This window comes from Pleuronectes platessa, chromosome 21, assembly GCF_947347685.1.
Source record: "Pleuronectes platessa chromosome 21, fPlePla1.1, whole genome shotgun sequence".
NCBI lineage: Eukaryota > Metazoa > Chordata > Actinopteri > Pleuronectiformes > Pleuronectidae > Pleuronectes > Pleuronectes platessa.
Window position 1 is genome coordinate 9,082,394 of NC_070646.1, and position 12,435 is coordinate 9,094,828.

At 41.6% G+C, this 12,435-nt stretch overlaps 1 protein-coding gene across 3 annotated transcripts; it reads right to left on the reverse strand.

The window, feature by feature from the left end:
• Positions 1-2,086: 2,086 nt before the first annotated feature.
• LOC128427393 (carbonic anhydrase 15) lies at positions 2,087-11,480 on the reverse strand. 3 transcript variants are annotated; one of them, XM_053414495.1, is made up of 17 exons: positions 11,366-11,470; positions 11,164-11,218; positions 10,408-10,440; positions 10,143-10,316; positions 9,267-9,418; positions 9,091-9,180; positions 8,758-8,824; positions 8,008-8,171; positions 6,259-6,361; positions 6,143-6,172; positions 5,877-6,053; positions 5,632-5,780; positions 5,458-5,547; positions 5,178-5,228; positions 4,673-4,754; positions 4,428-4,591; positions 2,087-2,654 (listed from the first exon to the last, which is right to left on the reverse strand). In XM_053414495.1, exons 2-17 carry the CDS (start codon positions 11,216-11,218, stop codon positions 2,490-2,492), a joined length of 1,746 nt encoding a protein of 581 aa, XP_053270470.1. In that variant the 5' UTR covers positions 11,366-11,470; the 3' UTR covers positions 2,087-2,489. The 3 variants fall into 3 exon arrangements, with proteins under 3 accessions (XP_053270470.1, XP_053270472.1, XP_053270471.1); XM_053414497.1 differs by lacking the exon at positions 4,428-4,591 and having other exon boundaries at positions 11,366-11,480; XM_053414496.1 differs by lacking the exon at positions 5,178-5,228.
• Positions 11,481-12,435: the final 955 nt, after the last annotated feature.

A 12,435-nucleotide genomic window follows, 5' to 3' on the forward strand; every position in this document is an offset into this window, starting at 1 on the left:
CTATTTATTCTCTCAGGCCCTTCAGGAGTGTCTGAAAACACACCTCCTCCCTGGCACATTTTTAATCAAAGGCAGAAAAATGCTGAATTATGGTTAACTGAACAAGTAAAGCCTTGAGAAGGGTCAGTTTGTAAAACAGGCACAGAAAAGGGCTCATACTGTAGGATCCACTTTGGTTGATTCTTCAACAAATATAAAATAAATATTTTGTGAACCTGGATCAAGATGATATTCATTTGGTGGCGTGACAGCAAGATGTCCTCATATGACTGGATCACCGCCTCACACGAGCATGAGGGCATTTTTTTGAATAACAACAATCAGAACTGTGTTTTTTTTTTAAGTAAACGTGTCCATAAGAATTGAAGATATGTTGGTGTCGGGGGCAAAAATAATAAAATGCTTTATGTTTTTAAATCTATGTTTGAGTGAAATGAAAAGTCCTAAAACTGCAAAGACCATTTACTGAGACTGCAAGCAGCATTAATCATTTATATGAAGCTATAAAATGGGTGAGGCATTGGAGCATTACTGTAAAGAGGTTAGGGTGGAGGGCACGATCTAACTAGTTATGTGACTAGTAATTACAGATGATTGCAGGAATGTATGCACAGACAGATGAATAGATCGATGGACAGACTGGCAGACAAACAGATCTCTCTCTGATAAGAGTTCTTTGAGGTCATAAGTATGGCATGCAGCGGTGGATCTTCCAGAGTAGCATGGGCTGGCAGCTGACTATCCAAAGAAAGGGCGTCGCAATAAGGTATGAGGAAGGAAACGGCCTTGCCAGTGTGGAACAAGGGGCAACAAGAGGAAAACAGAGATTACCCACTACAGACCATTTTTACTCACTAGTTCAAATTCAATCAAAGCAGCAGCACCTGAGAGTTTATCCTTTCACCACAACTGTGAATGAATCTTGGCATTTATCCTTTAAATGACACTGGTTTGGTAAGAAATTGGTTTTTCAGAACCAGTTTAGCTGTCTGCATAATTACATGTCAACAGGTTTTGTACACTCATTTTCACTCTTTACTGGACTTGGCCTTTCTTCTTATGGTAACAAAGAACCCCTGCTAGTTAAGAACTGTTAGAAACAGAACTTATTTGTTCGTTTTATTGACAAGTGGCAACCAAGGTCAGGGTGCATTATCACCATCTACTGTGCTGTTGCACCATTTCCAACAGAACATTAGTTACTCATTGTATTGGAAGTTAGGCTGCTAGTTGTAGCGCTGTGGCACACACACAGGTGACCTTCAGCTCAGAGCACATGCCTTCGATGATTTAAGCAGAAGGTAGAGGGTCACTCGCAGTGAGCATACCTGTGCCAAGGCTGTAGTGTAGAGACTATACCTTGGATATAAAAAAGAATGATATAGTAGCACTTATATGTAGCACGCCATCTCTTACATAAGGCACAAGAAAATTGTACTTTCTGGATTCTTGTTGTTCTGGTTTTGAACCCTCATTGTTGAAAGCACTTATTGTAAGTCGCTTTTGAATAAAGTGCTAAATGAAATGTGATGTAAGGTAATATAAAAGGTTAACGCCCATGTCGTGTTTATTGCCAAATGATCTGTAACTGCTTATAATTATGAAGGCGTTGTTGAGTGACTGACATTTTAATTTTCAAACATACCATCCTCACTTACTGCTAGGCCAAGTGCGGCAACACCTGCCACTGATTTCGTGGCTTTTACAATTGAGACATTGTTGTGGTATTTTCACTGCCACACTCCCTCTTCAAGGGCTTCGTTACTTTCGAGCGTCATAACATTTTTGTAAAACCCATCTGGGTGTGTAGTGACAGTTGCCACAAAACCAGCCAGATTAGTATATGTTAGGATGACATGTTGCTTGAGTCAGGAAGGCACACAAATGACAATTCACCTAGTGAGAAGTTCTTTAAACATAACGATTTCCACTGAGGGCAAATCTCGAATCCCTAGAAAGGTAATTCATGTCGGGTTATGTGTTATATTAATATTTTAGCTCTGTTGTCAGTAAATATTGTGGATTGATTTACACTCCGGGTCCCCATTAGCTTTGGTAATGAAACAGTCACTCATACTCGGGAAGATGGCATCAATACAATTTTTTATTTCAGTTTCACCATAAGTTCTCATTATTTTCCTTCTGATTAATTGTACCCAAACACTGGTTAGTATGATAGAAATCAGTTTCGTTCCCTCATCATATTTCAAGTTTAAAAAAAATCCATACAGCATATGATATCTTTTTCTGGTTAGCAATCTGTGGTTGAAGGTGAACAAAGAGCACGATAACACCTAGAAGTTAAATACGATTTTTAAATTAAACTTGTGGTCGGCATATGGTCAACATCTGGATTATGAGATCACAGCTGCATATTAAACTACATTGTCCTTTGCTAACAACTATTGAAATAACCTTGAGAATACAAACAGATAATCAATACTACATATGATTATCCTTCAGAGCAATTTCAGGGAGCCAAACTTTTTTCAAGGATGCAAATTAGATACAATGGTGAAAAGACATGCCGGCAGCAGAGACTGCATGACGGGTGCAGAGGTGCTGGCTTGGGATTTGTAGACTGTCCTGCTGTGAAGAGTCTGCAGAGCCCGAAACACGTTGTTGTATCTCATCTGAGTCGGGAACAGCATTATCTGGTGGGGTTAAACCAAAAGTTAGCTCTCAGGTGGGACAGAGTGATGTTGGAGCCATTCTTTTGACTGGCTGGCTAATGACTTAAATCGCTGTCAATTATGCTGCTTTACTAGTTGACTTGCTCAAGCAATAGTCAAAGAGAGGGGAAGGGACAAGAGTAAACACCCATCGTACGGAACTTAAGAGTAGGTAGACATCAATGTGCTACACAGAAACAAACCACAGAGAATTTTGTATGACATGCATACGTCCCAGTCCTCATCACATAAGTGGGCTGCGTGTACTAGCAATGTGCGAATCAACACAAGTACACACATGCTTCACCCATCCACCCATCATACTTATTTTTTTCTCCCCAATATAGAGACTTAAACCTGGACATTCGGAAAATGAAGGGAAATCCACCTTTGCCAGGATTAAGGAGACTCCACCTCGCCTCAATGACGTACATATGCGTGCGTCACAGGTCTGCTGATTAGGTGCATGGGGTAGCAGTCATCTTCAAGTGCAGTACCCTATACATTAATTGGAACGCGAAAATGAACCTCCTTGCATTCAGAACACATAAGAGTTTGAGAACTGTGAGCAATCCTGCGAGAGACTTTATCTAGTACGAACTGTCCAAAAACGCGTTTTTCCACACTGCAGTCGAGCCAAACAACGTCTCAGTTTGATCCACTTCAAGACGATCTCTTTTGGTCCGACAAACCAAATTGAGGTCACATAAAAAATTCACACATGAGGAAACAACCATTTGTTTCCTGTGAGAAACCTGATAGCCAGGGTTCTTTAAGCACGTATATACTCAAGCCAAGATTGTACATTTGATAATCGAAGTAGTCATCAAGGACATACCTGTCCCCGCAGGGTTTTAAACAGGAATCATGCGACAGTAAATGAAAGAATGCAGGAACATAAATTACCTATTGTATGAGAGGGCACTCAGTCAGGTTTGTCTTTCAGCTGTGCACTGATAAGGGCCAACCCGAAAGCAAACAACCACTGATTTCACCGACAACAGTTTGAGTCGATGCAGGTGAAATCAGCGTAGCCAAGTGGAACTGACGTCTTGGAGCCATTGTTCCGGACAGACATGTCTAATCAGTGGATAAGAGCGGCTGCACCAAGCAGGGAAATTGATATACAGATTTATCAAATGATACAAGGAGCTTTGGTAAGTTTTATAGTTTCAGTTTTGAACTTCTGCCAAGTGACGTTGAAATAAAACGGGAACAGTTTTAAGGGCTTTCACAAAGTGATCACTGCCGGTCTCGTAACTTGTTGTTTGTTTTGTTAAACTCCCATGGCAAACATTCAAGACTTTAATACAGGTACAGTCAAATGTATGAGTAATCTGACCAGTCTAAAAAACAAAAAGTAAAAGAAGGCTATGATGATTATAAAAATGAATTTATGAGTTTGATTATATTCCAACTTATACATAAATTTGTTAAAAAAGTTGTCCCTGTATAGTTGAATACTAGTAGCCCATTCTTCTGGACTCAAACACCCACCCATCCATCCATCGGCAAAGAAGTGTGCAGATAAGTGAATTATCATTTTTGGGTGAACTATCCCGGAAACCCCATTGTTCAATTTTCAAAGCTATTGAACCATAACGTCACAACCATCAACCCTCATTTCACTGACACCGCTTTGCTGCCCTAAACACAGGCCTGTGCAGACCTCACCATGTGATGATGCAAGATGACACAAATGTTATTTAGATCTCATTATGCTACCAGCTGTTCAGGTAAAAATTGTTCAGTCACCAGGTCTCGGTCGACTTTGACGGACTCTTCAAAGACGGTCCAAACCACTGCTTCGTTACACATAGGGGTGGTCAAGGAGCCATTGTAGCGGTAGTACACAGTTTGGGTCACATCGCCGAGCAGGTCATCAATGGAGATCTCCTCTGTGACATTAGCTGTTGAGCCTTTATTGAAGCAAAAAATTGGGTGGTACAGTTACGTCTGCACGTTCAGTATTTAGCGCATTGACACAAATGAACACTCACCGATGTCTTTAATAGCTGAGAGATAGTTGCTCAGTTTCTTCCAGGATTCCATATTAGCTGTTGGACTCTGTGTGGGATTTGTCTGCAGGGACCAAAGAGTGTAAGTAAAGATGGACGACGCCTCTCCACTACCGTCCACTATACAGAAATGAAGCCAAAATAACAGGGAACGCCGCCATTTTGTGCCAGAGACTGCACAGTAGCAAGCAAAGATAAACTCTTGAAGGCAGGGGATGGCACCGCAGGGACAGACCAATTGCAAGTCAATCTGAGCTCTCAATCAATTTTAGCAAATTTTTATAACATAAACTAATTAAAACCACATTTACTGAAACATTTTCAGTTTTGCGACAATAACTACCTTGAATTACATAAACCATCTTTGAGGTAAATGTTTTTGATGTGCGATTTTACTTTTTGGTTTGGTCCATGTCTCATCAGACGAGGTGAACAATGTCCGGTATCAACATTTAAGGCCCTGGTTTAACAAAGCTACAACACCTACCTCGTGTCCTGTGCTGCTGCTGCTGCTGCTGCTGCTTTTAGTCAATGTAGGCTGGAAAATATATGAGAATAGTCTTACACAAAAGAATCACTGGTTTGGTCAAATTTAGACCAAATCTTTTTTTTTTGTGAGATATTTAAGATATACACTGGTTGTTTGGTGCATTGTTTATTTGGTCAAACTTCTTTTGTGGAGACAGGGCGCATTAAAAATCTACTCAAAATCAGCAGATACTCTAACTCATGGATTTGCATCTTACTATTAACATACTCAACGTTACCTCAATAAAGAAACCCAGCACTGCCAGGCCATTCGGAGTCTTTACGGCCTCATCCAGGGTTAAATCCTTCCTCTTGGTCACTATATGCATCTGGACAGAGACACAAAAAGCAAACCCCATTACAAACCACTGCATTAAGTGCAACAACAAAAATGCTTGGACTTTTGCACTTACCTCCATTGGGTATCGTTTTGAATCCACCGCGTGCTCCGAGCCCATGGAGTCATTTGAACCCCAATGGAAATGGAACTGAAGGATGGAGTAGACGTGACCCAAACCGCCGCCCGACACCTCCACTTTGTTTTCTATCAGCACACACTTAACTGGGAGTTGAGTGAGGACACATGCAAAGGTGTGAATGTCTTTCTCTTAAAACCGAGTAAACTACAGCTAACTTGAATTTGCGGAAACTGTCAAACCTGCGTGGCCGGTGTTAGTGATGTAGTTGATGGTGTGTTTGTCGTCAAACTTTGTAAAGGTGAAGGCGTCAAGTGCTTTGTTCACCACGGCATTCTTTGTCTCAATGTTGATGGGTGACTGTCTCTCACCGCCACAGTTGGACAGAGACAGAAGTTGCCAGTTAGCCTGGTTGTATTCTGAGGGGAGAGTAAACCCAAAGTTGAGGACAAGCCCGAATCCTCTGCCACCAATGATTCTGTAACTTAATAAACTTGGTGATACATACTGCAGTGATCATCATAGCACCATGCCTCGCCTGTAAAGAATGGAACAGTGATATTTAATGCACCAACACAGAGTCAGAAATATCATAGGTCACATGCGTGGGATTTTCCAACTCACTGGGAGGAGAAACTCCAGGAGAAGCAAACACTTGACTTCCATTGAGTGTTTGTGCAGGCCGATAAAGATTGGTGAGTCCAGTAATCGCGGAAAACCGTGCAATCTAAGAAACGAAAGAGAAACTTTTACTCAGATCGTCTGAAGTAGTTTGTGTCCTGATCCAGCAGAGCGCGCTCAGCGTCAGCTTGACCTATTGCATGCCTCCTTGACCCAACAGTATTGACATGCTGTTGCAATGAAAATGGAGGCAAGCAAAGCTATCCTGAGTGAACATTGGTGACACCAGAGAATCTGAGAAGCAGTGTGTGAAAGTCTTTTGGATTCTATGGTGAAGACTGCAAAAGGTGTAGCCTTTGTCGTATTATTCTACCAGCCAACAAATCTGTGGGCTCATCGGTTAGCAGGAGTTGAGCAATGTCAATTGTCCAACCTTGTCTGAGATATGTATTCAAACAAATCGTGTGTAGTGTTACACTTCGTTTCCCTTTAACACAAGTAAGATATCGGCTAAAAATGTTTTGGAGTTGCTAGTGAGTAGCAACATTAACTGGTTGTTTGTTGACCCTAAGTGAATTAAATAGTTAATACAATTTAAATGGCATAGGCTACAGATGAACTTTGCCCTGTGATCTTTTTCACTGATAAAATTCAAGATTCTGAACATTTGATTTATTGCATTGTGCAGACGTGCATCATAGGTTGAGCTTGCTTTGTCATCTGATCATGCTGTGCTAGCAGTATGACGTGCCAGGAAAAAAATGTCATACGCCTGCTCAGCTGGGACACTGCTGAGAACAAGTCACCTGCAGAGAAATAGGTAACTTTTTTATCAACTGATGCCTGTCACGCAGATAAGAGGTCGCTTCCTTCATTTGAACTGTCACATGCAGCTTGCCTAGGGCTTTGTGTTGCGGCGACAGAATGAAAAACAAACATTGATTGTGAAACAAAAGCATCCAACCATGCTCAGACCAGCCTGTACCAGTATGTTTCATTTTTCTATAAAGCATGCAGGCAAGGGTCACCAGATGTCAGTGGCTGCTCATGTGACAGTAATGAGCAGCCTTTTACAATCATTGTGCATGTGATTCCTCTTGACAAAGGACAAGATAATAATGAAGCAACAAATACACTCTGTATCGCAAATGTAAAGCAAACGGAAGAAGCTTCATGCTCGTCAGGCAACCGTCCCATACGCTGCGCTACTTCCTGACATTAACTCAAGCTGGAGGTCACTAAGGTTGCCTGACAAACAGGGAAACCTGACGCAGACGCCTCCCACAGCTGCTGTTGACTGATTGTGCTCGAGTATTTGCGGTTCACAATGCTGTAATTATTTTTGACAGTTTGTCTCTAGGCTTCAGTGCAATCAAGTTGAAATAAAATAAGGGGTCTTTCATACAAAGTCTTAGCTTTAATTTGAGTATACATGTAATAACGTTGTAATAACTACCGAGTACCAGTGGGTCTGACCGTCATCCTGTTGACTGGCATCCCGGCTATGGAGGGATCCCACAGCAGGGCGGTCTCTAGGTCCACCATTATGTTTACCAGCTACTTGGTTCAGAGCAGCTTAGCTTTGGTGCTAAGCTGACACGGACATGATAAAGCAGTGCCTGAAGGCTCTGTTCTTGGGTGCCTTCCCTTTGCACTTTATGTAATACTATAAATACAAGCACTTAAAATGTCTCTACGGGCATTAACATTGCTCTCTGCTGAGGAGCAGGTTTTGCAAGCTGCGCGACTAACCAGATTTTTGTTGATGTTGATCGGCTCTTGAAAGACAGTCCATACGACAGCTTCGTTGCAGTCGGGCGTTGTCAGGGAGCCATTGTAGCGAAAGTACTTTGTACGGGAAACATTTCCAATCAGGTCATCTATAGAGATGTTATGGTTTATGGCAGTCTCAATGTCTATAGAAAAAGGGAAAAAAAGTCAAATCAAGTGAACGAAGACATGTGGATTTAAGTGAACCGAAAAAGCAGCATCCTTGATTTGATGCCATGAAGTAGCTAGTAGGGCTACTCCAAGCAAACAATCATGATTTGACCCCCACCCTGATCCATCTATACACTGGCCTACGTTCGACTCCTGCACACACACAAAATCCTCCTTATATCCAAGGAGGACACTTTAAAAACTACCATTAACCATTATATAATTATACCGTTTTGTTTTTACTCTCATATTTAACCCTGTAGAACAATCATGGGTATTGTGAAAGTTGCTGAAATTTATTCAAAATAAAAGCATATCATTTTTATTCAATTACACTAAACATGCTGCTCCCATAGACATCACGCCAGTCTTTGAAAGCCTGTGTGACATCTGACTCTTGTTCCAGGGAAAAATATGTCAAACATTTAACATAAATGCACCATGCGATGCCTTTCTGAACAGCTTTTATTACTGAAACACATCCTGCACCGGATCTCTACAACATTTAATCGATGGAATGAGTTGCACTTGAATATCAAATGTGGAAAATCCGACATTTACTTGTTTTGCTCGTCAGGTAAGAAGTGAGTTCGCCCCATGGTCCGGACACATCGCCATCTTCTGTTGCCTTTAAGGAGAACACATCATTATTGCGGTCACAACGTGAATATATACATTTTGAAAGTTCTTGCATTCCTTGTCAATTTTGTGTCCAGGAGGCCAATTGTGACTCTTTGAGTGTGTTTCTGGTCAGATGCAGCTCTCAGAGCCAATAGATGACCTTGAACAAAACCTTATTCCAAAGTGCAATTCCCAATTCAAATTAGCAATCTGAACATTTTATGTGGGTTTTTTATAACACCTTTCTTTGCAGTATTAATTGTGTGCACATACGTTTAGGAAAAACCCAAGCGCAGCAATTCCTGTCGGATCCGCGACGGCCTGTTCCACAGTGAGACCTTTCTTCAGACTGACGATGTGCATCTATGAGATATTTTATAAATCAGTGATTAGTGAGAAAGTGGCAACTTGGAAGAAAAGCTCACTGTGAGTGTCAAACACGGGAGTACCTCCATTGGATATCTGTGCTGGTCAATCGTGTGCTCCGAGCCGGGATGGTGGTCGGTTTCTCCCCAGTGAAAGTGAAACTGGAGCGTAGAATATGTTGCATCAAGTCCACCTCCACTCACTTCAACTTCATTATCCTCCAGCGAGCATTTCACTGTTCATGGAAGAGACATGGACGTGTGTGTGAGCAGTGAAATCCTTACATTCCCTTCTAGTGGACTGGCACAAATACTTGGTTTCTAGCTTTCTGTTTTGCTGGTTGATAATAAAGTGACCAAATTTGTATTAGTTGGTCGACCAGCAGTGTTACATTGCTAAGCAGAAAACCACTACATCCAGAGTGTGCTGCAGGGATCATGTATATCATGCAACAATGTACACTAATTTAAGGAACACATCAGATCAGTAAAGTTGATAATCTTTACTGATCCACATTGAATGATTTGTTGAGAACAAAATGACACAAAAACTCTCAATGGAAATTAAATCAACCCATTGAGGAGCTGGATTCAAAACCACATCGCAAAATCAAAGTAAAACAATTAAATCATAGGCTGATCCAACTTGCGTGAATTTAATCTGAATGTGATTGTGTAAACTGTGTAAACAGCAGTTTGCATACATGACAGCACATCATTTGAAGAGGGGGCAGGCCAACTTGTCTGCCTTTGAACACTGCGTGTTCTACAATTGTTCAAATGATTATGTTGGAATTGTATATATAAAACTTAAACTAGCTTTTGATGCTCATGTAGTATGAAGTAACTCCAATAGGGCTACCAGCTGGAGTTTGGCTAATGAAGTTGATGAGCATTTTTTGGGGGTGAGATCTTTGCTCCTTTACATACAGTCGATTCATAAGGAGCCGGTTTCTGTACCCGTGTGTCCGTTGTTTGTGATGGATTTGATGACTTTTTGGGAGGAGAAGTTCTTGAAGGTAAAGTTCAGCAGTTTCGGGTCCGCGTGAACTTTGCTGGTGTCTATGTCAATCGGAGACTGCCTCTGTCCTCCGCAGAGAGAAGAGACGTCTCCCCAGTGGGACGGGCTGTGAGCTAAGAAAGATGGAGGCTCTCGCAATGTTAGGAACCAACAACAACAATTGGTCAAAATCATACAGTGAGCCCGAAATCTGTTCTGACTTACCACAGCCAGTATAGCACCAGTCACTTCCAGCAGCTGAAAGAGAAATACAGCAATTATGTGAATAGTGCAGGAGCCAAGGGATACAAATAATCATTAGAGGAACTTTATTCATCTCTCAACCATTTTATAACCTGACCTTGAGGTTGAGAACCACCTGTATTGAAATCATTGCTCTGACATTGTGGTATTTCTAAAAGAAAAGTCTAATAGTGTAACACAGAGTCAATTCCTCCGAGGACATAATTCACTGGAGGTGGCAGGGAGCACCTCCACATCAATCAGTGCAGCTGAGGGCTGTTAGCTGATTGACCCTCAGACACAAAGAGGAACACGAGAGAAAACTCAAGAGAGACTGAAAGAGTCCGAGTTGAGCTCAGTGTTCCATCAGAAACCCTATAAGATGAGTTGGTTAAATTCATGTTTGTTCCTGATTTATATAAGAAATAAATCCTATTGAAACCCTAATGGTTTGTCTCTGTCTGTTGTGGTGAGAACATCGTCTATTGCCACAGTCACCTTTTAATTTGATTGTATTTCTACTTTTAGTAAAGATCTGACAAGATGTAGCACACATCTACCTCTAACCTCTAATGTTAAAACAAGGTATCATTTTATTTGACTCACTTAATTTGAGTGCTGCCTATTAAGTATAAGTAGTTTTTCTCCTTTAACTTATGATAAATCAGGAAACAAAGCATAGAGCTCATTAACACACATTTTCCGGGAAATAAGGGGAAATTGATGCATTTTACTCACCACATTTTACCAAAGCTCCCAAACCGAGCCACAGCAGCAGTGAGGAGGGAAACATCTGCAGAAGGAAAAAGGATGATCCAACATTAATCACGAGTCATCCAAGTTTTGATCCAAGCATCATGATCTGAAGTCTAATTTAACAACTGACAAATCTTAAAATAACTGTTGTGTGATGTGTGTTAAATGTCAGAAATTGTTTTACCTTATGGTTCCAGTCTCAGGTCCCTGAGCCTTGAAAAAAGACAATGTCAGAACTTCAATGAGGAGAAAATAATGTGAGGACTTTTTCAAGTTAGTGCTTTAAAGCAAGAGGGACATCCGACGGGAGGGGGATGCGCTGTTTACACAACACTACACCGACGGTAACATGACCAGAGGCCTCTTTGGATGATGTAAATAAAGGTGTTTAGAGCTAATTATTGACCAGGTCACATCTTGGGGTTTATTCTGTTTAATGACTCCGAGCCCTCTAAGCTAACTGCTGCATGAGTTACTTTATATGACACAGCGCTCGCTATGGACAGGGGTGAAACCCTCAAAGTCACTGTTACAGGCCTCGACTGCTCTAAAGATGTGTGTGTGTGTGTGTGTGTGTGGCGGGGGGGGCAGCAGTGTCGTTTATTTCTCCACACCAGGTGTTCACTCCCGGAGCCCCGCCCTGCACCACCCACAGGCCAAGACAGTGATCCACGCTTCACTGGCTCCTCCTCCAATTTTGTCGGCGACCTATCCGGCGCTCGAATGTTCTTGACGGGAGGAATAAAAGGGATCCTGTCTGATGTTCAGGGGGCGGCTGAGGTCTGATGTGATCAGTCCGCCTTGTGCTGCTCGCTGTCTTATATCGACTTGTGTATGAGGGTTTTTTGCGGGGCCGTAGTTTAGTTTGGTTATATTCTTATTTCATTGTTCACTCCACTCAGTTTCCCTTTGCTAGTTCAGTAGTCTTTATGGGAGGCGTTCTGACTGTATTTTTGGTTATGTGAAGTTATAGTTTAGGTATCAGCTAGACAGTGTCATTTTGTTTTTGTGGGACACCATGAGTCAGGGGAGTAGGACCAGGATTTAGGAAGAGGGCTTGTCTTTTGATTATTTTAAGTTTTGGCGTCACTCTCCGCCCCTACAAATTTGTGTAACATGTTTGTTCTTTGATTCCTTTGTTAATGTAAATCATTTGGAGCATTATTTCAATAAAATGCTGCGTTGCCAGATTCTATTGGTGCTGTGTTACTTCCCTTCCTCCTCGCTCTAATCTGGGTCGGAACAGCCACGTAA